This window comes from Chamaea fasciata, unplaced genomic scaffold, assembly GCF_029207755.1.
Source record: "Chamaea fasciata isolate MVZ Bird 193981 ecotype frontalis unplaced genomic scaffold, bChaFas1.0.hap1 SCAF_27, whole genome shotgun sequence".
NCBI classification, from domain to species: domain Eukaryota; kingdom Metazoa; phylum Chordata; class Aves; order Passeriformes; family Sylviidae; genus Chamaea; species Chamaea fasciata.
Genome location: NW_027094112.1, coordinates 2,868,498 through 2,894,209, shown reverse-complemented (window position 1 = coordinate 2,894,209; position 25,712 = coordinate 2,868,498). Strand labels below are relative to the sequence as shown.

At 40.4% G+C, this 25,712-nt stretch overlaps 1 protein-coding gene across 5 annotated transcripts; it reads right to left on the bottom strand.

Annotated features, from left to right (window-relative positions):
- Nucleotides 1-67: 67 nt before the first annotated feature.
- Nucleotides 68-22,542, bottom strand: MPP3 (MAGUK p55 scaffold protein 3). 5 transcript variants are annotated; one of them, XM_066205142.1, is made up of 19 exons: nucleotides 22,454-22,542; nucleotides 19,547-19,657; nucleotides 18,202-18,320; nucleotides 17,680-17,757; nucleotides 15,589-15,669; nucleotides 14,932-15,069; nucleotides 13,914-13,995; nucleotides 13,022-13,107; nucleotides 11,490-11,564; nucleotides 10,192-10,388; nucleotides 8,672-8,736; nucleotides 7,509-7,529; nucleotides 6,897-6,938; nucleotides 6,288-6,452; nucleotides 5,524-5,604; nucleotides 4,889-4,982; nucleotides 4,028-4,136; nucleotides 3,072-3,194; nucleotides 68-2,159 (listed from the first exon to the last, which is right to left on the bottom strand). In XM_066205142.1, exons 2-19 carry the CDS (start codon nucleotides 19,569-19,571, stop codon nucleotides 1,977-1,979), a joined length of 1,764 nt encoding a protein of 587 aa, XP_066061239.1. In that variant the 5' UTR covers nucleotides 19,572-19,657; nucleotides 22,454-22,542; the 3' UTR covers nucleotides 68-1,976. The 5 variants fall into 5 exon arrangements, with proteins under 5 accessions (XP_066061239.1, XP_066061241.1, XP_066061245.1 ...); XM_066205144.1 differs by having other exon boundaries at nucleotides 68-2,156; XM_066205148.1 differs by having other exon boundaries at nucleotides 4,055-4,136.
- Nucleotides 22,543-25,712: the final 3,170 nt, after the last annotated feature.

The following is a 25,712-nucleotide window of genomic DNA, read 5'->3' as shown; positions in this document are numbered from 1 at the left end:
TGCTTTTGTTAATGCCTATTTCTACTATTAGAGTATGTCAGATCATAAAGCAAACATACAGCTTTATTTACTGCTAGTCATTCAAAATATTGTAAGATGGTACGATAGCAACCTTGTTTAAATAAATCCTGACCCTTAGCCTTTTAACTTCTGAATCTGAATCTTCTAAATGTATTTATGTCTTGCAGACTATAAAAATCTGTTTGTAACCTGAAATACAGACCTAGGGTGAGATCAATCTGGCCATTTATTATTTTCATTAAATGACTTAGTTTGAAATGCTGTGAAATAGTTTTTAAAATATTTCACTCAGTTTTTCCTGGGATCACGGTATATCTGTCACAGGTTGCCTCTCCAAGAAGCCAAATCCCTTTCGGTGGCTGTGCTGGCACATGGTTACAGAGGTGACAGCCCATTGCATGTGGAGGAGTCCTTGTGCATTTGCTGAGGCCACCAGGCTGCAGCACTGACAGTGCAGGGACCTGACTGGGTAAAGTTCTTGTTTTTGTAGCAGTGGGAACAGAACCTCAATTTCCATAGGCAGGACCAGACATGAAAATTGCCATTTGGTAAGGATGGGTGGGAATGATTATTCCACACAACCTTTTGGTCTTGACGTAATGTAGATACAGTAACACTGGTATGTAAGAAATGTGCTTTTAATATGCAACTTTTAGTTCTGCTAAATGTCATGGAACAAGAATAACATTATAGTGTTTAGATATAAGGAACAAGAATGGTACACCAAAAGGTCTTGTTTAAAGGGCACAATACACAGGAAATATTAAACCTCAGCAGGCAAGTGAAAACAGGAACTGGTTACAGCTAACATGCACCTGTACAATGCTCTCCCCTTAAATGCCCCAAGTATAAAGCACAGCTACTTCCAGAATCATCTCTGCATCTTCCTAAGACCCACTCAAAAATACTGTATATTCAAGTCTCCTCAAATATATACAGAGTCATTTATCTATTAGTTTTCTTCTTCAGGCCTGTCAGATGCTCTGGAAATCTTTACCAGATTTGGAGCAGAAGTAGTCACAAATGCTGGAAGGATGATGATTTTGACCTGTAGCTCCTCCTTTTAGTGCCCTTTTTGGAGCTGTTCCATTGGTGTCAAGGCTGTGTCCTACCAGGTAGCACAGGCAGAGATGTTTTGCAGAAACAAAGCAGCTTCGCTGTCCTTTTAGAACCCTATGCAGCCGTTTTCATACACATAAAAATCTATGTTTTATGAGCTGGCCAGTCATACAGGTCCACTCACGGGTTGTTTAGCATTTCTGACTGGGAAGTGTGCATAAGCTGCATAAGCTGTGGATGAGCAGAATAATACCTGTGACCTGTGCAAGACAACTTGGAGTGCTGGGGAATGTGATGGACATACAAAACCCCCTTCTAGAGCTGGCCTAGTTTTTACTGCCTAACAGGAAAGGATTTGCAATTAATGCTTCTGTGCGAAGGGAAGCATGTTTTGCTGGCCAGGCAGCCAGATGAATTTCTGAGTCACTGGCATGGTGTAACCACCCTCCAAAGAACACTTCTCACCCAGCTGAAGGAGCCTGTTCCCAACTTCATTCTGAGGTTTTAACTCCAGCCACAAAATCTGTGGCTAGAATTGTGGCCAAAGGGCAAACCTTCCATCTTGTCAGTGTGTCAGCACAAAATGCTTTGGAAGTGTGGGACCCTCTGTGAAACATCACTGTAAGGAAATGCACTATTTCCAGTCTAAAGATCAGTAAAAGACTGGACTGGCTTATTCAGTCTGAGTATTGACTTTAAATGACAGCTGCTATTCAAAATTTTGACTCAGAAAGGCAGTGTCAGCTTGTGACTTTGTTTAATCTTTCCTCATACAGTCTTTATTGCCTTCTAGGTAAGACCTGCAGTTCTGAAGCAAATTCAACATTGTTCCCTTTTCTAATTCACTTATTTACAAAACATTTTTATACAGTCTTTCCCTTAAACATGGCAACAAGCTATGACCTAACCCAGCTGACTGGCACCCAAAATGAATCCTTGTTTAGTTTATCTAACACAGTCTTCAGCTCATTACAGGCACTCTGGAGATCTTCTTTCACCAGTACAGTGTCAATTAAATGGCCATACTGCTCTTCAATGAATGCTGCTGAATTAATAATTTCCTGCTGTTCTTCATCCTGCTGATCAACACAAGATGTTGGTATGAAATTTACAGCATGTCCTTCTGGTTACCAGCACTTTAAAATATATTAGTACAATGAGTCATTGCTGTGAGAACATGTAACAAAAGCTCTATCATTAGGAAAAGGTATAGAGGATATTAAAACTGAGCTCAAGGAGCAGAGTGCTACTGGCAGCTGTTCCAAAAAATGCAAGGGGCCTCAGGGAAGGGGGAAAATATGTTACAGGAGGGACATAAAATGGTGATACTTCATTTTATGTAGTTAGAGTTGCTGTCTAACCCATGATATGGGAACCACACCCCTCAAAAACTCAAAAAGGAATGCTGCATACACTGTCCCAAGTTCAGTATTCTTGGGGGCTTACACAAAAACCAAGTGAACTAAGTTCTGTAATATAAATTTAAGTTTGGGTTACCGAAAGTAATGACATTATGCACTCTGTTCAGATTTACACATCACCAGTCTGCAGCTGATCTAGGTTTGATCCCCATAAGACATCCACATAGTGTATTTTGTGTGTACACCATTAAAACACTGGCTGACACTGGTGTGGGAGTCACTTTGGGGAGATAAGAAATAGCTGGCTGCCATTACCATTTGATCGGGCTGCTCATCAGAAATGTGAAATGATTATTGGTTTATCTGAGTTCAGATCATCAGAGTATCATCATCAATGATGTACCCGGATCCATATGGAAGACTGGCACTTGGCTTCATGTTATTTTAAAACTTGACTTTATAAGGAATCAAAAATTCCATTCTGAAGTTCCATCTGAAAGGCTACAGGACCTACTTAGTGCCCCACTTTAACTCTTGTTATGGATGAGGAGCTCTTTCATGTAATAGAACTGCTAGCTCAAATACTTCTTTCATGTCTAAAAAGAAGAGGTTAGAAGCTGGAATACTTACAAGAGGGGATGAGATTTCTTCTGACATGTGAGATTTTAAGACATGTTTTTTCTTTTCTGAAATAAGAGGCTTCACAAAGATAACATAAGGCTTAAACTCAGGAGTCCTCAAGTGCTTTACTGCCTGTGAACAGATGATTTTTGTTATCAGACTTCTTTTCGCTACAAGTCAGTGGTAGACTCAAACTGGTTTCAGTAGTTCCACTGGTACAGACTGACACACTGTGAAGTCCTGTGTCCTACGCATCTGACCACAGCAAACTTTTGCTCTACAAACAAAGGCTCATGCCTGTGTCCTGCCCAGCATACAGGAGTGCCTGGAGCACAGCCTGAATAGCACTGTGATTCCAAGCGGCAAGGACATGGCAAAAAATACTGAGGAAAGTATAAAAATCCCCTGACTCCATGGGCAAGTTATGGTTTGCTTCGCCTAAGCAGCCAAACACTGCAAGTTTCAAACTTGGAATTCATCTGAGGTAGTGCCACAAGCCTTTTCCTAGCCCAGTTACAAAATCTGGATCAAATTTTCAAGTATTAACTCACAACATGGAGGTAAATAAGAGCAGGTCTACTGGCACTGCTCACAATGCTCCTGTCCTGGGGTGATTCATGGTGTTACTGTATTCTGTATCTGCACCCCAAAATTGGTACTGTATTTCTGAGATCCTACAAATGACAGCCTTGGGTGGGTGTGGGTGTGCTATGGTCAGGGCTTTTAGAATCAGAACTAGAGTGAAAAAACCAACTCTGTTCTAAGTATTCTCTCTAGGACTTGAGCAGGCTGGGACAGGGATGCATATTAGTCCTACAGCAAGGGAGAAGTCCCACAGTGAGGATTTCTAATGAGACATCCAGGCTGTACCAGCTGGACACGTAGGATGCTTTCCCAAGAGCCCTATTCTGCTCAGGCAGCAGTAAATCATATTTCCATTCTTAAAAATAAGCTGCAGAACTTACTTCAGGTACCACATCCACCAAACAAACCTTCTTTTTGGCCATCACAGACCGGATTGCCTCCAGGCTTGTACCGTACAAGTTTTCTTTGTATTCCCCGTGTTCCACAAATCTGAAAAGTCAATACATTTTTAAATACCATCTACAAAAAATATTAAGAATATTTAACTTAGAACACTTGACAGCTGTTTCCTGAAGTCACTGCAGTCAAAGAGGGAGGAGAGAAGCAGAAAACCAGGGGTGGGTGGGGAGGGATTTCATTTTTTCCACTTTTTTTTCCGTCCTTGCTTAGTAGCAATTCTTCATATATCATGAATAGCTAATCAACACCACTGACAAAAAGGGGAAGAAGAAAGGATATTTTTCACAGAAAATAGAACAAAGCTGGCAAGGAAATGGACTGCAATTCTCCCATCTTTTGGGAGACTAGTAAAGATCTGAACTTTGAGGAAATGTGCTCGGGCTCACAGAAAGTCTCGTAGTACCACAGGTTCACTCTAGCACACACTTTCAAGGAGACTTGTGAATAAAACTTTTAACCCATCATATTATACAGAGTGAGCAGGCCCAACTAAGTATCTGTTACTCTCACTAGATTAAATTCTGACCAATCATAAGACTTATGCAGGTTTAAATCCTAACTTAAGATCCTCCTAGTAATCTTATTCCTAAATTGCTTCCAGCTAAATGTTTGAGTTTGCTCTTAGTGTCCAGGCTCAATAAAGAGCTTTTTACTTAGAAAGCTGAATCCTTCTACTACGCCTTGTCCAACTTGCCACCTGATTTTGTCTCTCATGTGATGTAAAAATGAACAAGCAATCTATTTAAATAGTCAATTATACTAGTATTTTAGAATTAACTCACTTGTTTTGCTGCACATCTGTCTCAAATGATTGCTTAGAAACAAAATTGTATTCTACTCCCTCTCTCTCATGACTTTTCCTTGACCTTGTGGTATCTAGAAGAAAAGGAAAGCAAGACATGGGAGACATATCAGCCTTTGAAAACGTTTTCTCCACTTCGTTCCAGTCACATTTTCACAACTTTTTTTTTTTTTTAACTGCAGCTGTAATGCTGTTCTCAAGAAAAATCACCCTCTTTTTAACACACCATGTTTTGGCTGACTTTTAAGATACTAGTTTATCACACCAGCTCTCTTTACTACTCACATTCCATTTTTTCTTCCTGTATTAAGTTTTTCTTTTAACAGACACTGAGAAAATGCAAGCTGCACATTCAGGAAAACACAATTAAAAAAAAACCCCACTGAGCTGACAGAGTTCTAAAATGCAGATGTGCCAAGTTACATAATGATCTATTCACATATTAATGGCAAACATAGCATATTACAAGATAAAAAATTCAAAGTACTTCAGAAATATGCATATAAGCAATAGTCAGAACACAAATTATCATTAGTGCAGATGGCACAACTGCACTAATTTATTCCATTTATGGAACAAAGATGCAACAAACACAAGTCAGTAAATTTTACTTACGTGGAACTGCAACACCATACTCCTGGGGGTTCTCTGACACAACTTTCTGCTTCAGCTCACTTAACTTGGCCCCCAGACAACCTAATAAAATAAAATAAAATTAAAAAAAAAAAAAGACTGATAGGTTTCTGTGTGAAATGAAATACTGCAGAAAATAAATACATCAGTTTCACGAAAAGAATATGGTTCAGGAGTGTGCTCGAAGAAGGCTCTTCATGAGAAAACTCATGACCTGTTCTGACAAATTCTGCTTTGAAGATCACCAGGAACAAATTTAATTCTTTGAACAACTGCTGGACAATCACCTGGCAGACACTAAATCAGAAAACCTGTGATCTCAGCAGTCAGTTCTGTGAGATACCCTTGAATTTTAGGGCATCCTGAGAAACTGGCTTAGCACAAGGCTGATAAGCTGAACTAAAATTGCATGCAAAATCTTGTTAGATAATTCTAACATCAGCCTCTTCATCAATAGTTCTGACAGCCTAAGTAAACACTGGAGTAAAACCCAAAGGAAAGTGAATCAGAAAAATGAGCACTAGTCCTGCATCATTATTTTTAGAAGGACTTCATGAGTTTGTTATTTTCCTTGGTTTTTTTTTTCATGTAATTTAGAAGAGTGAGTTCTGACAAAACCCAGAAAAACAAAAACCCACCAGAACCACAAAACCCCCCAAACCAAACATCTAAAGAAAGCCTCTGGAAGTGCAGGACGAAGAAAGAAGGAGAAATGTGAAAAATTTTGAACCAACTGGGTACCTTACCAATCAAAACCACCAGCCTCTGCTGTTCACCAGGCTGTTGCTGATATTTTGTGACTTCTTCATATGTCAGGAACTCCGCTGCATCTGCCTGCTCTGCTTGCTTGCCTTCATTCCCATTGTTCTCCTTCTCTTTACGACTTAACCTAAAGCTCCTGCGTAACCCAGCTGTGCAGGAAACAAAATACACTGACATGTTCCCTCTTCTCCGGGTTTTCAAGCTTTTCAAGCTACAAGTTATTGTCTTCAAATGTGAGTTATTCCCACAAATTTTGTTTAGAGTCAAATCAGTGTATTTATGCTCAGATTACAGGAGAAATGTTTGCCTATGGGATAGAAAACCTAACACCCAATTTATAATTAAATCCCCCTCACATAACTTGAGCTGCCAAGCATTGGTTATGCCAAAGTCAGGTAAGGCCTCTTCACAGAGATAATCTAGTTTATGAATGTATGGGAAATTAATTTAAATAGTCCAGTTTTGATTTTTTAATGTGGAGGTGGGGTTTTTGAGGGGGTTTTATTTGGTGGGGGTGTTTTGTTTTCATTTTGGTTCTGTGTTTGTTTGGGTTGGGTGTGCTAGGGTAGAGGAAAAGGGTTTTGGTTACTCACCTATGTAGTGTCCATTGAAATATCCTTCACAGTCACAGTCTTCTGTAAATTAAAAAGCAAGGAAGTGGGGGTAGGGCACAGGGGAAAGGAGAGTGAGAGGGAGGAAGGAAATATCTTAGACAATGTGTGTGATACAAGTCTGGCTCATTGGCAAGGAAAGAAATCTTATATCCTGCATTGTTTGCACGTACATAATCATTGCTGATACAAAAAAAAAATACTTGCCTTGGCTAGTGGTTTATATTTGAAAAAAATCCTTGACTTTGATATTGAACTAAAGAATTTTATATCTTGGTATTTACAGTTCCAAGAGTTTTTCCGCATTCATGACATTTGATTTGTGCTGCTGGTAAAAGTATAATACTCGGGCTTAAGTAAAAAAAGAAGACTCCACAAACACAGAGCTCTTTTTTTTGAATGAATAACTTTATAAATGAGTATGATTATGCAGGAAAATTGCCTGTTCTGATATTTCATTACCATTTGGGCTTGAAAAAAGGGGATCAAAAATTACAAAGATGAACCCTAACCCCCTACATTTTGACCAAGTTAAATTATTCACTGCTTATTAATTCTTTATTAAAAAACAAAGTGAGTTAGGAGAGCACCTACCTTTGTCAGAAGACTGATCATCTATAGTTAGCATGAAAGGCAGAGTTGGGATGATATTAAAATATGAACAAAGCATTGAGCAAAATTAGAGAAAATGGAAAGGAAGGTTCTTCTGGTTTAATTTGCTTAACAGGCTTTTCTATCTTAAAAAAGTACTGCAACACAATACCCTTATCAACTGATTAAAGAAATTTGGGATGAAGTGTAGTTATTATGATAACCAGTTATCAGCTTAATTGTCTCAAAAACATCTGAGATAAAGCTTAAACAGCACTCCTCATTACATGCCTCCACTCCTAATTGGAGTGTAATGGAAACTAATTTGGAAAAGCTTCATTTAAATCAGTAATGCTATTTTATAACTTGATTGAGCATCTTCCCTCCTTGTAGCACAAGAATACCTGTATCTCATCATGCATCAAGGTCAGAAATTCTATGACTCAAAAGGAACCATTTCCAGAATCTCTGTCTACACGCGGGTGGCAGACCCAGCACAATCCTGCCTGCACAGACACAGTGCCTGTCCTCAAGTACCCAAGAGCAACAGAAACACATTTTGGGATAAGCACAACATCTTCTGCTTTCCTGCATTTCCTAGCAATTTCCTCACAAGCAGAGATTGTGTGAATAATTCAGTGACAGAGACTTCAGAGCTGTAAACAACAATCACTCTGAAGTCTACTTAAGACCACCCCTGTAACATTGAGCCTGACATACAGATTGTATTTCCAGCTCCAGTGATTTTTATCCTCCTTAAAGCTACACTTTATTTTCATACTAGTTTAGTTTCATGCATTCATATAAGAATTTTGAGAAGTATGCATTAGGTTATTTTTGCAGCTTTCAAGTTTCAAACCATAGAAAAAGTGTGAACACTAGCAAATTTAAAGGCATCAAGTATGTAAAGCCTCGTGTTTCTCAGAGCAGGAAGAGAGGGTCAGCTATGATTTTTGAAAACCACAGGCACTAGCAACACTGGATAAAGCTCAAACCCAAATCCTCCCGTGGCAGCTTGTGTCCATGCGTATCAACCAATGGCAGATTGTATTCCAAATATCAATCAGTGGTGAAACTCACCCAAACACATCATTATTGAAATAACAGAAAAATACTGAGAACTCAGTACCAATTAAAACATCACTGAAAGAACAGAACAGACTTACATAATGGTTTCTTCAGAGTTCTGGCATTCTGCAGAGTGCCTGTTGTTCTCCTGTAAGTCAGTCGTCTGAACAGAAAATAATTCTATTTTAGATATGTAAACTCAGAATTAAAGAGAATTTGTAGCATGTTATACACATAGCATGGAGAATAAAAAAATGAAGCAGTGTTTTTTCTTAAAATATTTAAAATGTCTCTGATTCAACTATTGAAAAGGCTTTATTTAAAACTATGACAGTCTCAGATTGTTACTGGTAAGGGAACGAAAAGAAGATTCTAGAACATTTTATGCTTTCATATATCAGAGCATAGAAATCAATAGTTAATTAATCTGGTTTTTTTCCTATTCCTCTTTTGCCCACATAACCTTTTTTTGCAACATTAAGAAAAGTAGATAACCTTTGACCAAAGCAGTCATTGCAGCTATGCATATGTAGAAATTATCCACCTTTTCCTAGATCAATTTGAAGTTCTCCGTTATTTACTAGTAAACAAACCAAATTACTCAGCTTGTGTGAAAGTAAGAACTTGTAACCTTGTAAGAACAAAGTATCAAGTAAAATTTTCTTCAGTGTTAAAATCACAAACCAGATTACAATTCCTATTTGCTCAACACCTGTGTAAAAGCATTTATACAGTCACTCAGAGCAAACAGACACTGAAGCAATTTTTATATTCCTATGTACATCTTTTTACATGTTTACAATGTCTAAAAAATTAAAAAGACTGCAGTGCAGCAGCATTTTTTGACATATATGCATGCCCAGGGAGAAGGAAACAGCTTTTGAGGCAGAATTTGCCTGATGTTTCAAAGGAGCTTACATAGTGGAGCCAAGACCTCCATTAGAAACCTTATGGAAATCATGCAGGCCAGCAGCAGCATCAGACCTGTTCAACTGTTAGATATCCCCCCGTAACACCTACAATCCAAAGATATTTATAGTGATTTGCTGCAAGAATCACAAAGTGAGACCAGTGGCTTAAAACAGATTCCTTCTCAAATACAGGAGTTCTGTACTGTAAAGACAAGAACTGAGGGATATTTCTGCTTTAGAACGTACATCTGTCTTGCTGTGAAAACAGAGAAACTTCAAGCTCTAGAAGGTATCCCAGTCTCCAAGCTAAATACTCTCTTATGAGCCAGAAAAAAGATTAGATATTATGTGCATAAATTCAAAATAATAAGTATTTGGAAGTACAAGACTGAAATACAGTCAAGATGGTTAAGAGACTGATATTCCGCATTTCATTTCATACATGTTTGTTTAATAAGTGCTTCTGTCCTCATGCTACAAAGCATTAAGACAATACAAAATACCCAAATCAAGCCAGGAAGTTTATTATATCATTGGAGAAGATGGAGCTCTTTTAGCACTTTCCCCTGAGCAGCTGTATTTACCCTGGCATGACTGTGCCCTTCATTTCCTGTGGGAAAAAACCCAGCATAAAATCAATATATCAATATAGTGACACAGTAACACACGTGAAAGAAAAATAAAATCTGTAATCTTTGCTGACAAACCTTTCTTGGAACTGTTTGGAGGGGATCAAGCCTGCTCTGAGGTTGGTGTCCCCAACACGCTTGGCTTGCCACCAGGTGGGGTCATCCTGGCTGACAACCTCCAGCACGTGGCGTCGTTTAAAGGGCAGCCCGGCCTCCTGGCAGGGAATGGCTCTGTCTTCTTTGGGGTTATAGCAGAAAAGTGCCCTCATAAACACCTTTAAAACAAAGTTAACATGTCATTTCTTCCTGTCCTATCTGGAATTTCAAATATTTGCCTTTAAAAGGCTTTGCCCAATGCTAACAGTGCTAACTACATATACACGTTATCTCTCCTTCAAGCACTCAAAAATACAGACATCTAGCAGCTTATGCAGAAGAATAAATTAACTTTCAAGGGTTATATATATATATATATATATATATATATATATATAAAATACACAATATACTCTGTATATATAAAATATATATATTTTATATATATATTATCTATCTATCTATCTATCTATCTATCTACCTATCTATATCTTTCCAGCACATACTCAGTAATTATATATTAGAATTGTGGAACATGAGACTCAAATGACAAAAGTTCCAAGAAACACAGATCACAATCTACATTAAGTACAAAATGCAATAAAGAACGGTTGAACAAAAAATAAAGGGAGAAAACAATAAAAATATTTTAAAATGAAAAGGATTTATGGCGAAGTTGCCCAGTTGTAAAGGCTGTCCTTAAAATGTTCCTTTAATGCATCAAAATCTTCTATTCAACTTTGGATTTGTATCTTAACACTATTTAACACATAACAGCAGAACCACTTCAGGAAGTGATTTGTGGGCTTCAAGGAAAAATTCAGAAACCAAAAGCAGGGAAGCAGAGACTGAGAGAGGAATCTTATGAGGGACCAGTCGAGCATTAAGTTATTTCAGATCAGGTAGGGCAGATGAAGTGGGCTGATGGGGTCACATGGGGAATGCAGCTCTGTAGAGAGGTCCATTTTCACTCAAGTGAGTGGCAAAATGCCCAGAGATAATGGACAGATTGCAGCTGCCATGGTGAGAGGAGACAGCAGAACACTAGATTTAATTACACGAACCAAAAAGAAGAGGCAGGATTTCAGAAATGCTATAAAAGAACATGTGCCAAGGTGGAGAGGAGAAGAGTCATGCAAGTAATTCTATTGAACAGAAGGGTACTGCACAAGAAAGCACTCTCATATCTTTGCAGCTCAATTCTGTGTCTGTGGCACTTCCCTTTGGAACAGCAGGAATGCTGCATTTACAGAGATGTAAAGATGTGCTCCAGCACATACCTTGCTGTCTTTTAGACGATCTTCTTCTTTGATGGCTGGAATTATCTTTAATGTTATCGACCCTCGAGACTGAGCCTGAGGAAAACAGAAAAGGTTTTTTACTTTGACAGCAGGACAAGGATACAATGCAGACTGTTCAAGCTCCAGTTAAGCAGCTTGCAGCTGTCTCCTTCTCAGAACTCTAACACACCTAGCTAATCCACTATTTAACTGCAGTACAGAGAATATCAGGATGTTCCAGGACTCCACAACAGTGTCTTGCTCATGGAGAGATCCACAGTAACTACTTGGCTAAAATACATTATGACCTGAATAAAAATTCCTTCGTTTGCTTTTAGCAATTGCATTAATTTCTGGGCTACAGTTCACAAGACATTAAATACTTCTGAGGCTTTCAGTAAAACACTTTAATTTTTGCAGACTAATCATTTTAAAGTGCTGCTTTGAAAAATACTGCTGTGTTTTCTCCATATAGTGGCTAACTTGTTTAGAGTCAAATGTAAGCATCTACAAAATAAACACCTACTTTCACTCTAGAAATCTTTTCTAGGAAATTCCAATTATTAGTTACAGTAAACTAAAAAGCACTTCTGGGTCTTTCAGAAATCTAGAATGGGTTTATCTTATCTGTTTTAGATGCCTTATTTTGCATGAGATGAACTGTCGTAGAGACGCCTGCAATTTTGCACAGATTAAAAAGCAAACATAGACAAACATTTGTAGCTTTTCTACAAAAAATAAACTATGAAAAGGAAAGTGTTATACTTCAGGCCTTAGCTCACATGGGACATATGTAATAAGAAATTACACAGGACAGATAAATAGCAACCCAAAATCCCAATGAATAAAACTTTACACACTATTTCAAAGTGGTTTTGACACCCCCAGGACCCCCAAGTTAAAAGCAGTCATGGGCATTACTTGGGATTATTTGAGCTAAATTGAAATTAGGTGATGGAAGCAATGCCAGGCTCCTTAAGAGTCCCTAACTCCACTCCACACCGAGACAAGGGGAAACCACGCCACAAGAGGGAAGTCAGGGATAAAGAAGCATAAGAGCTACAACACTTTCTACCAAGATTTGTGGGTATTCATGTTAGAGAAGCCTGAAGCAAGGAATTGCTCATGTCACCAGGAATCTGCTGGTAAAGAACAGGCTGACAGCTCTACTGAATACAGGGACAAGACTCTCTTCAGCTTCCTAACACACCAGATTATGAATCATCTTCTAGGAATGCATTTATAATTTGCAGTTTGCTTGTCATAAACAAAGCATTAAAGGGAAGTTCTTGACAGAGCAACATGTTAACTTTGTATTTGTATCTTACTTGGTACCAATCCAGTTCGCAGAAGTTTCTGAAGTCAAAAGGAGAAGACTAATCCACTGGGAGAAGAAAAACTCTTAATGCAAAGACAAGCAGGGATTGCATCTCTTAGCTCTATATTTTAAACTCATGGTTAAATGTCATCATCTACTGTAATTACTAGATCACCAAACAGAAAAAGATCTTGAAATGAAAATCAGTGCAGACCAAAATCTGACTTATTTCTTCTGGCCGTTTGTGAAGCACAGTAATACCATTGACTTCTCTTAGTTCATCTCCAACATGGACAAGACCTGAAAAGATGGTAAGGAAATTAAAATAGGTCTGGAGACTGGAAAGCACCACTCCTCTGATATCCAGCCTAAGTCATTAGCATGTACTTCCTCGCCTCCCTCATCCAGACTGATGGATTTAGTACCAAAGCCAAATGACTTTGTTGGAAATGTGCCTCAGAGCCTCCTGCCTTTATCCCTTATGGCACTTTTTTTCCATGCAGCACACTCTCAAGGGAGAGCAGCACACAGGCAGGCAACTTGTGGCAAGGTACTCTGGAAAAACACTATTTGGATCAGTATTAAGTATGCAAAACTGAAATAATTTCATGAGTGTGACCAAATCTTATGAAGTCAGGAGACACACTGCTGACTGTAAAGGCAGGGATGACATGTCTGTCAACTGATATCAAAACTTCATACTCAAAAAAAGAATGCTAAACTATTTTTTCTTTTAACAAGCCATAAAGAGGCTCTACAAGATTTAGGTTTGTTTACCCAGTTCAATAAGAAATGTTTTACTTGTCAATACATAGCTACTGTTAGCTGACATAAAAGAATTTCTCAGTAAAGCAAAGAGAAAAAAACCCACATGATACACTGAATAAACCAAGCTACTAATTAAAGGTAAAAAACATTCTTTGGTTTCTTCTGAAGCTCAAACATACCTCTTCCATCTCTGTTTTCATTTTTTCCTAATGGCTATTTTAAGAAAAACCATGTGTAACTAGATTAGCAGATTACTGATGTAGTTCAGAAATGCTACGAGCATGCTTAGGAAACTTCAGAGGTTTACAAAATGTAGAAATGTGCTACTGCAATCATACCACTGCGATCAGCTGCACCACCCCTCATGATCCTTGCTACTATCACAGCTCCTGTATGTTCATCTCTTCTGATGGTAGCTCCCTGAAATAAAACATACCCCCCACCCCAAAAAAATGTAAGAAATTTGCCCTGAATTCAGCAACCAGTGAAATAACATGTATGCTATTATGTCTTTTAAACTGGAATTAATTTGTTCTATGGATTTCCTCTTTCTCCTTGATGATTTCCACCATTATTCAAGTTTTGCCCATGCCAAGTGAATATGGGAAGGTGCACCCACCTTCCTTTCTGCTGACTTTGCTAAGTGCTCACACTTCCTGCATTATTGTGGTCATCAGGTCACTCAAGTGTGCAAAACAGCTTATTGAAACAAATTCTTCCCCTTCTGAATCTTTGTACAATACAGTCAGCATTTTTATATGTAAAAACAACAGAAGCCAAGTAATTAAGATTTTTTTTTCCCTCCTCCTACCTCTCTGCTGGCAAGACAAAGCTTTAATCAGGAATTCTGTCACTGCTCCCTTCTACTACTGTGATACAAAAAAGCAGATTTATTTCCCAATACAACTGTTTTTCCTTAGGAAATCAATTCTTCCATTTCCATTTTTATAAAATTAGCACCTTGACAATATAATGATTACATACAGGTATCAAACATACTCTTACCATACATCACTGACTTTCATGCAAGTGAATACATTAAGTCATTGAATGTTAGCTACAGTATAAAAATAATTATTACCTATCATCAGCATAATTGCTTCAGCATATACAGTTTCTTCACTGTTTCCTGTGCTAACTGGCATTATAAACTATGCCCATAAAGCATCTAAATGCAAAATTGTGAAGCTTCATTTATGATTTACCAAATTGTTTTTTATGTTACTTTACAAGCATCAGAACACTCCAAGTTTCTGAAGGCTATTTGATGACATCTTCAAGTATCTCCTCCATACTCACAATAACACTCTTGCACTACAAAGTTTTATGACTAGAGATGGGTGATCTAATATGTACCAAAGGTTCTTTATTTTTCACTAGCCGAACAATTTTCACTGATTCCTCATCAAAATCATCATCAAAATTATCAGGTAGAGGTGGAAGAGCTGGGTCAAAGTTCTTCTGTGCTACAGTGTCATGTACTACAAGCATTGCCTGCATAAAGGAAATAAAAACCAGTAATTAAGTGGAGTAATACTACAAATCCCATTCTTATGTTTCCAGTATTACAGAAAAATTAAACTTCCCCCTTTTTACCCTCAACACAAATCCTCCCAAAAATATTTAGCAATTACCTTACCCATCATGTAAACTATATACTGGTATATGTCAATATTTAAAATAAATCCAAGCAACAACAAAGCTCAGCCTAAAAAAACCTTAAGTGGACTAGGAAAAGCAAGAAGGTATCCTTTTCTCTTTTTCTTTTTGGGTCCCTCAGAAAACAGGAAGGAGGGGAGGAATGGAAGACAGCATGGTGCATTATGCAGGAAAGCTGTCTCCTTTCAATTTCCTTCACATCCTAAAGTCTGTGCAGGAAATCCCAGTGAAATAGAAGTTTGGAGGAGGTTTTTCCTTTCTCCTAATGAGGCTTCTATATAACTTTTGTGTTACAAAATGTTCTATTACAGTTCTGCAAAGGCATTTTGTTACGGTCCCCCATGTGGTTTTTACCCTGAGATGTGGTGTTGACAACAACTGAAGCAGCTCCTTTTCTTCATTATTCACTGGTGCTGTCTGCAACTCTTCTATTACCTTTAAAATAAAAATTCACAACCTCAAAATTAAAGGAGTCTGCCAAACAAGATCATGTATTTACATTTCTGTTGAGTGTTTGCTAACATCTATCATCCATCAAATAGTCTGTATAGATCAAAACTGATCCCAGTCCATAGCGCACAAAACCTGAAAGAAACCAAAGTTTCTTCAGCTATTTTTATTAGATAGTACAGAAGACAGCATTAGGAATCAGAATCATAATCCCTAAATAAACATTTTAAGAATTATTCCATCAATATAATTTCAGGAGCGAGTTCTGAAATTTTAATTTCTATATGGAATATGTAAATGATGCCTGAAACAGCACTCTTGTCCTTGTATTATTTGATAAAAGACTTTGCAATTATCTAATATTACCTGTGTGAAATACGCAACATAACTTCCCTCGCTCCCCTGCAAAACCTCGCCACCAAAACATGCCTTGGAGTCTCAGGCCTTTTAAACAAAAGATTAGAGAAATAATGGAGGCACTTCTGCACTGGGCTGATCGGGTGGGATGAGAGATAAAGCAAGTGAGGGAGGGAGGAGGAAGGGAAAATGGGTTGAGGCAAAAGAGATGTCCTTACCCTCTTAAGGGTTCTAAACAGGGAAGACATACAGTTCTATAAAAAAACTTCTCTGCTGTTCTTTAGATGGAAATTTTGTATGACTTGACAGGTAGCAAGGCTGAAACTTTAGTGGAGGTGGTACAGTGTGTGTGGGAACAGGGAGAGGGGGTGTGCTGCAGGTTAAGGTGGGGCACTGGGATCTCCTGACTTTGAAAAGGGAGATATTCCAGCTACCAAACCTTCCAGTGCCCCTTCCTATACTATGGTAGAGAACAGCTGCACGTAAAGAGCCAGCAAATGCAGAGGAAATTTCACTTCACAGGCATATGGCATTGTGTCACACACAAACCTAAGACACAACTCTGCTCTGTGAACAGACTGGGGGATGAACTGATTGAGAGCAGTCCTTAGGAGAACGACCTGAGGATCCTGGTAGATGAAACACCAGCTACATGATGGCAACGTGTGGGTTGCAGTGAGAAAGACAACTGTGTCCCAGGCTGCAGGAAGAGAAGCAGGGGCAGCAGGGCAGGGAAGGTGATCCTCTCCCTCCTCCTGCTCTCATGAGACCCCCTCACCTAGAGCAGTGTCCAGCTCCAGAGTCCCCAGGGCACAGACCTGTCCTAGTGCATCCACAGGAGGATCACGAAAATGCTCAGAGGGCTGGAACACCTCTCCTATGAGGAAAGGATGAGACAGATGGGATTGTTCAGCTTGGAGAAGACAGGGCTTGGGGGAGGCTTTACTGCTGTCATTCAGCACATAAAGGAAGCTTGAAGAGAGAGAAAAGCTCTTCACCAAGGCTTGCAGTGACAGGAAACAGGGCAGCAGTTTTAAATTGAAAGAGAGCAGATTTAGACTGGATGTAAGGAAGATTTTTTTTTTATGATGAGGCTGGTGAGATGCTAGAACATCTGCATGGTGAGATGCTGGAAACAAGGCTGCCAAGAGAAGTTTGGGATGCCCCACCACTGGGAATGTTCAAAATCAGGATAAACAGGGCTGTGAGCAATGTGACCAGGGGAAGGTGAGCCTACCTGTGGTGGTTAGATGAGATCACCTTTCAAGGTCCCTCCAACCCAAACCACGCTGTGTCAACAGCAAAGCTGCCTGGGCTTTAAGTCTGAATATAAGACTGAATGCTCAGCTGGGATAGACTATTGTCAAGACAGGACTGAATGCTTTTTGCAGCCCCTCCCTTAGGAAGGCCATTAATAATATCCTTTCCTTCTACCTGAAAGTGTCCATCTTCACTAGACATTTAATGACTTGGTATTTCTGAGCTCACATTTCCTTGATTAATCATGGCCAACAGATTAGAGAGACAGTTGGGGAAGATGAGAAATGTGCTCACATGTAGTACAATTGCAAAGCTTTGATCTGTTAGAAAAGCAGGCATAAATAATAGAAAAATTATGAGACAAGAATTTTTACTCACATCTTCAACTAATCCTGCTGCACTATGTAGAACAGGAGTTGGACTCTGTCTTTCATAATGACGAAGTTTTTCATGAATCTGAAAAAAGATTATTCAGGGATATTTCTACAGAGAGATACAAAACTTTCTAAACATAGCTACACTGGAGTATTTTTATATTTAAGGAACATAATTTATCTGAGATGTGTCAAAAAAATAACCACTCTTAGGGTTATTTTTGTTTTGTTTATGAATCTTTTAGTTTTCTTTTTGCTCATGGTAGTTTCAGTCAGTCAGAAAACCTGTAAAGACTTTAGGAGCATAATGGAAAAAATGGAAGTCATTTCACACTACTTTTTAGCTATGGGGCACTGTATCTTCATTTTAGCAAGAAGAACAGAAAAATTTGTTTCTGAGCAAAATATGCTTTGGTCAGTACAGAATTCTTTAAAAAGTTTGGCAAAGTAAGTGATTGATAAATCAAAGGAACAGAGAAAAAGTAAGCTGTAAGGAGAACGTACATAAATAAATATAAACTTTTACCTTCATCAGGTAGCTGAGACTCCTTTCACTGAAGACATCCCTAAGGAATCCCATTTCCTCTTTATGATTTGAATCAGGTCTTAGCTGAGATGTCAAAAGGGCCAAAGTTTCATGCAAGCCTATATTTAGATCCAGGACAGAACAAAAACATTGTACACAGCATTTCTCATGGGACCTTCTACTACAGACTTAACAGTCACTGCATTTACTTGGGTACCACATTGGTGATCATCAAGTTTGCAGAGAGACTCGTGTTTATCTTGTGTTTATCCACCACTCATTTTGCAACACTCCATAAGCAGCAAACACAGCATCATATTAAGGCAAAAGCTAACAAAGCAATATATATATTTTTTAAAAAATTACCTTTTACATGTCCCACTTCATGTTTATTACACTTTGTTTCCAGAACCCTTTGTTTCCCTCTCACAAACTCTGAAGTTTTAGTGCCAAAGCAGACTCTCAGAAAGACTGAATGTCCTCCTTTGTTGCACAGGTAGCAGCTCTACTTCCCCAGCAACTTTGCTTACAGGTGTTACCCTGCCCTTCTACCTCTGAGGCACATATAAGAAGCCAGGTCTGACTAGAGGAGAAAGGACAGGTGGAGATTTCCATTGTGGTGGAATCAAAGCTTGTGGCCACTATTCTAGAAAGTGTTTAAATCACCAATATCCAAATTTTCCAGTACACAGGGCCAGACAAACACCAGATTTCTCCTGGTGAACCATGCTGGGGAAGACAAGACCAAAACAAAACATGAAAATAAAAAAAAAAAAGAATAAAAAAAGGGAGGGGGTTCAGATCTATTCCTGTGGCTATTCTCTCCATGAACCTTAGAGAAGATTTGGATCCAGAAGACTCAGACTCCTGTTTAACACTAAGCATCATTTAGAATGCTTAGTTTACTTTAGAAGCTAGTAAAGTAGCCTTGAACAAAGTCACTTCTTTTAAGTTAAAAGGAAGAATATTACCAAAGTTTACCAACCCCTGTTCAGAAAACATTAAGGAGTGACACAGCAAGCAGCAGATCTATATCGGATGATCTTTAATAAACACTGTTACACTGAGAGGTCCAACTCTGCCTACAGGAGCCTTTCAGAATATATTCAGGTCTATCAGAATGTATTGAGGTGCTCAAGGGTTCTTAAGAAACTGTTTCCTGACAAATTTTATTAACTTTCACCTTTTACACTCCACCTTCCTTCTTGCAGGTAATCGCTAAAAAACTCCAGTAGAATTATCTTAATTCTATTACATTTTACTCCAATTTGAATTAATTCTATGTGTGAAGCACCTATGATGAGATTTCAGTCAGAGTTCTGCTGAAAGCATGCAGCTGAGTTACCTGAGTCTTCTGAAAGCACTGGCATGGCTCTGTTCTCACTCTCGGGGACAAATGTTCAATTTAAACCAACAGGATTGGTTCTTCTTTCTGGACTGTGATTCAGAGGCAGGCCTGAAATGAGCAAACACAATACCTAAGCTCAAGCATGCAAGAAAAATGTCAGACATGTAAAAATAGCAATTTTTCACGTCTTCAGTTTAACCTGAATCGAGCAGAGTTCTGCAGTTATTGTGCTATGCAAGTAACAAAATGAAAAATACAAGGTTATGTAACAACCATACTGTGTCTTGGATAAAGCTGAGGCTAAAAAGATTATCTGTCAAGATAGATAGTTTTAACAGTCTGAATAACTGTCTGAAATAACAGAAGAGATGTTTAATAGCGCTGGAAAATATCTCATGCAGAAATAGAGCATGCAGGAAGATGCCACATCACAAGATGTTCTGGGGCTTCCTAAAGGGACATCTCAAAGAAATGTCCATGTCCTGGGATCCTCAGGAATCCCATGCTACAGCTCCATGCAGCTCATTAAAGCTGGCAGCACCGTCACTCTACCAACCTTGGTCACAGGTACTAAGGATGTTATAAAAAATAAAGCTACTTCCACTGCTCAGAAATTGCTTTAGATATTTCTCTTGCAGATTTCTCTCCTCACTGAGAGCAAATTACTCCAGAGCAATTTTTAAAAAAATTTTTTTAAAAATAAAATAGAATCAATGCATATAATTGCCAGTCCAAGATGAAACATTGTGTTTCAGGGCACTTATAACCTTGTTCATGCTTATAAAATTCACTGGACTAATATTTGCATAAAAATAAACTTCCATAACAGCACACATACTCCAACTCTTAGCTGAATACAAAAAAAGAGGGATGCTCCTAGTGTTTCTATTTGTAGGGAAGTCTCTGATATTTTGATTGTATGAAACAAGTTTGATGGTCTTCCAATTCAAATTTTCTTGACTAGCTGCCTGAAAATGCCATAGTACTGCATGGCAAATTAGCATTTACTTATTTAGAATTTTCTAGATTCCTGAGTTTCCCTACACAACATAGTGAGATACTAAGCTCAATGGTCACCTGTGTTTTACACCCTGTATTTTCTACCACTACAATTAATTAATCCATCCGGGCATCAAAACGTAGCTGGAGTTCTCCAAGTAAATGAACTGAGTGCTGAAATTTCACTCTAATCCATGGGTTGTGCTCCAGTGCAATACTATAACTTTATTTAAACACTTTTATTACCTATTGCTTAGAAGAAATAAACATTTCACTCACAAACACACACTTCATGCCAAAAGAAATTTACGGGCAATTCATTCAACTGCTTTGGTTCCTTGACTATGGCATTTCATTTGACACATTTTAAAATCTCCTCAAATTATTAAGAAACAACTTTAATTGCATTCTTCATCTTTGCAACCATGTGTACTTCCTATGTCAAACCTATTTCGCATCAAACCCCATGATAAGCCAAGTTATTTTCCAGATTCTTAGTGAAAAAACAGCCCACCCGGGAATCTGGAAAACACACATTTCAGCATCTTAAAAACCTGACAGCAAACTCAGGAGCATCAGAATTAGTCGAGTTAGGCACAGCAATCAAAATGGAGGCTTCCCCTAGAGGCACCTTCCATGCTCTGTAAAAACCCCGTTACACAAAACTGCTTGGAATGAACACTCCAAAGAATGAAAAGCATTCCATACCCAGGGCTGGCTCTCAGAGGTATTAAAATCAGCTCCAGTACGCGATATTTTGTAAGATGGGTCTCAAAACCATGAATCTGTCCTCTCATTGTTGTAGTATCAATGGGCTCAAATATACTTTTCCTCTTGAAGAATATCTACCTAAACCTTAGTTCGTTTTTCACACATATCCTTTTGCCCAGCTGCTCCCAAGACTGAATGCCTGAAGCACCTTTCTTACCTAGAAAAAGGGCTGTTAATATTTGGAAAGGGCTAAATAAACTGAACTGATGCTCGCCATGGGGTCAAAGTAGGAGACAGAACAGAAGCTAATGTGACTTGGCATATCCCCATTAACTTGCAGAATAAACCTATTGTGGTTCACAGCCTAACACAACATAAAGCTTCTGTAATCAGATTGTATCATTCAAAGCTGTAGCTGCTTTAAAGAAAGCAACCGCGGTTTAACATTTTACATCGTCCTGGCGATTCGGTCAGAAGACACATCATTACTCGGGCCATAGGTGAGAGCTGATGGCCACACAGGATTTCTCCTCCTGTCTAAACCTGAGTGAAGCTCTTCCGCGGGGTACCGAACCTACCCTAGAGCACGGCAAAGGACACTGCTCTGGTGGCTGAGCGAAGGAAGCACAGACAAAACCGCACATCGTTCCCTGCTGGGCACCACGGGGCCGGACAGCTCCCGGCGCGGCGCTCGGGCCCCGCACAGCCCGGGCAACCCTCGGGCTCCGTGGGCGCCCGCCTGACACCCCCCGGGCAGAGCATCGGCAATCCCGGCAAAGGCTGTCCCGCCCCGGAGAGAGCTTTATGTGAGCTCCACCGAACCCGGCAGCCGGTGATTCTGCCGGAGGTGATACTTGCGGGCCCAGACCTCCTCAGAGCTCCAGCGCGTACACAGCGAGGTTCCGTTCCGCACCCCCGACCCGCCAGCAGAGACAGAGTCCCGCCTGACCTGCTTCCCGAGCCGCGCTCGGCGAGCACACTGCGGGCCCGCATCCCACGGGGCCGGCCGGGAGCCCGGAGCTCGCAGCGGGCCCCCCGGCACACCCGGCACAGCCGCGGGCTCCCTCACGCCGGGCCGCGCCTCGAAGGCAGCACCGGAGCCCGGCCCGCTCTGCCGCAAAATGGCGGCGCCGCGGCCGCCCCTCAGCCCCCGCCCCGCGCCGCGGGCTCGGCGCTGCCCCGGGCCCCCGATACCTGCGGGAGCGGCCCGGGCTGGGCTCCTGCGGCGCTGGAGGCTGCCCCGCCGGCCGCGGAGCTCCCGCAGCCTGGTGCGCACCTCGCTCATGCGCCCTCAGAGCAGTTCTACGCACGCCTCCCTCCCTGCCTCCCTCCCTCCCCGGAGCTGCCGTGGCCTGCGGAGCGGCCGGGCTCGCTGGGGCCACCGGAAAGCGGCTGGATCGTCCCCGAGTGGCGGCTCGCGGGGAAAATCGGGTGGTCAGCGCACCGCCACGGTTAGCGCGTTCCCCCAGCGCTGCCGGCTCCGGACGCCGCTTTCCCGGCGGAGCTCCGGGCGGAGCTGGGCGCTGCCTCGGCCCGGCCTCCAGAGACCCCTCATTGAAGTCACCCTTGGGGACTGCCGGGAAAACCCAAAACGCCAGAGGCTTATGTCCAAAAAGGACTCCGAAGAGGAGGAGTTCTACTTTATTCGAATAAAGGGAGAGAGGCCACCGGGGCGCACGCCCGCGGGGTTTTCCCTCTCGGGGTTTCAGGGCTCAGGCTCCCTTTATCCACGCGTTGCTCTCTTCCATCTCCCCTTGCTGAGGTACCAGGGAGGTGCTGCCTTCCCGAACCGCCTGCCCCAAATCCTCCTTTGAACCTGGGCATTTTGCCCCAAAATTCAGAAGATCAGCCTTATGCTTGCCCTTGTCTATCTCAAATTCAAGCTGTCTGGGCCTGGTAACAAATCTGGTGCCCAAAGTTAGTAGAGACATTAAGACCCATTCCAAAGGGTCTTAACATGGGTTAACACCCATCCCTTCATCAACCATCAAATTATTTGTAAAGACATTGGCACACACCTTTCCTCTCAGGGCCGTTCGCAGCCTCTGGTGCCCTGGCTGGCAGTTTCCAGGGGTGCCGTGGCATTGCAAGACTCGGAGGACACTGCACAGAATTTCCGATGGTTTTTTTTAGGAGGATTCATCCCAAGAGGGCACAGCCTTGAAGCGTGCACAAAAATACCGTGCGGCTAATCGCGCTGGTGGATGTTTGGTGCTCAGGAATCGAGGGAGCAGAACAGGCTGACGGCACAGGACATGCTCGAGAAGCCATCCAGACCTTAAAGGTGGAGACAAAAATCTGCACTCAATGAAGGGGCTAACCAGCAGACAGACAGAAAGTGAGGGTCACTAAAAATCACAGTGTGGCAGAAAATCTGCTAGACTCTACAGAGGTAGGTAGGGGTGGGGTTTTTTTGTTTTGTTTTGGTGGGTTTTTGTGTGTGTGTGTGTTTTTGTTTTGTTTTGGCAATACTAAGTAATAATTTTAAAGTATAGCTACACTGGACAGTCAAGCTCTTAGGAGTAAAACATCCTTTAAAAATATATATGTGTATGAAGACTAGTCTGCAGCACAGAACATTACTCTGAAAAGAACAACCAAGCTATTCATCAAAGTATTCACTAAACGTGATGATTTTGTGCTCTGCAGAATAGGTAAATAATATTTTCTCCCAGGTTATTCATAAGTGATGCATCACTATGGTGATAAATGTCATTATTAAAGACAAAGTAGAAATGGTTCCCAGTATTCTAAGGTTTACCTGAACAAAAAATTATGTGAAAGAAAATAATATTTTCCATCTTCCAAGATATAAACAGAGGTGCTTTCATCTGCATCAATCACTGCTGTGACTGTAAAAGTATAGGAAAATTGCTAAATATGTCAAAATAGAGTGACAAAGACATACAGAGACTTGTCACCAGGCACCTTGGATCATTGCTAAATAACTTTTCATTTAATTTGTAAAAATTCATATATGAATACAATTTCTTTAGTCAAGTCACAGTTACACAAGTAATTGCTATTTCTTCTTGGAGTTGCCAGTTCTACTTCTTGACATTGCAGTTCTTCACTGCAAATGGTTTAAGGTTTTACCATGGGTGGTGTTGCAGGTACAGTGGCTGCAATATTACTAAATGCATATAGGATCAGCTGTCAAATGAAGTTGATCATTGCAAAAACAGCCAGTAATACTTTACCAATCTGCTGCAATTACCAGAAGAAAATCTAGCAAGCTATTTCTTGTGTCCTTTGACTTTTTAAAATTGTGGCAACTTCTATGTATTAGTTTACAAGTTAACAAAAAAGAAACAACGACAAGAAGGAAAATCCCATGAAACCTAAAGTCTGGAAATCAGTTTTCACTTCCGTGCACTTAGAGATTTAAATTTACTCTCCTGTGCTCTGATGGCATCATTGAATGCAAATGCAGTTCTGTAACACTGAAGACCATTTTCATTGCATTGCAGTTGGGGGGTTATTTAAAAGACCATCTTGAAATTGGGGTACTGCCTTTGTGATTTGTCAGTCATGCAGAATAACCCTATTTTCTTACAAAAATGGAGAACATAAAATTCTGTAGGTGAATGTGTTACCCTTTCAGAGGCTGCGCTTTCTCATGACAACTAGCCTTGCAAGCAGAAAGTACACAAATATTTCCCAGGTAAAAGCATGTCTTTTGTCTGAAAGTTAAAAAAAATCCAGTTTCGGAAAGAAAACCTGTCTAAAATCTAGGAGATAAAAATCTCTGAATCTATGATTGTGTTTTCCAACTCTACCATCAGGCTGAAAAGGATCCAAAACTCACAATCAGGCAGATGAGAAGGGGGGAGGGAAGGGAAGGGAAGGGAAGGGAAGGGAAGGGAAGGGAAGGGAAGGGAAGGGAAGGGAAGGGAAGGGAAGGGAAGGGAAGGGAAGGGAAGGGAAGGGAAGGGAAGGGAAGGGAAGGGAAGGGAAGGGAAGGGAAGGGAAGGGAAGGGAAGGGAAGGGAAGGGAAGGGAAGGGAAGGGAAGGGAAGGGAAGGGAAGGGAAGGGAAGGGAAGGGAAGGGAAGGGAAGTTAGTTTCCAGCTAAATCACAACACTATCAAGTACAAACTGCAGTGAGAGCAAGGCAAAATGCAGGAGTTCAAAGATTCAAGTTTTAGCTTTGGTACCCATGGCCTTTTATGAATATAACCCTTAATCTCTCAGTAAACTCCATCAGCTTTGTTCAGCTTGTCTGAAAGGCGCCTAGTTAAACTGAGATTTATGCCACTGACAGAAAATAAACCCCAAAATATTACCCTCTCCATATGTACTTAAAAATGCTTGTTTATACTTTAGCATTTGGTGAAAATACTGAAATTAAACTTCAGGCAGATGAATATTTTGTTCAGTTCCCAGTCTAGGACTTGAAGCAAAACACAGTTGCCATCTACTGCAGACTCGTCTTCTAAAATCTCAGTAACTGCA

Coding starts and splice junctions, on each gene's coding strand:
- MPP3 (XM_066205142.1), bottom strand. CDS start 19,571: ATGCCAGTGCTTTCAGAAGACTCAG. Junction 6,939..7,508: donor TGATCAGTCTTCTGACAAAG/GTAGGTGCTCTC, acceptor TTTAATTTACAG/AAGACTGTGACTGTGAAGGA. Junction 6,453..6,896: donor TTTCAATGGACACTACATAG/GTGAGTAACCAA, acceptor TTTCCTGCACAG/CTGGGTTACGCAGGAGCTTT.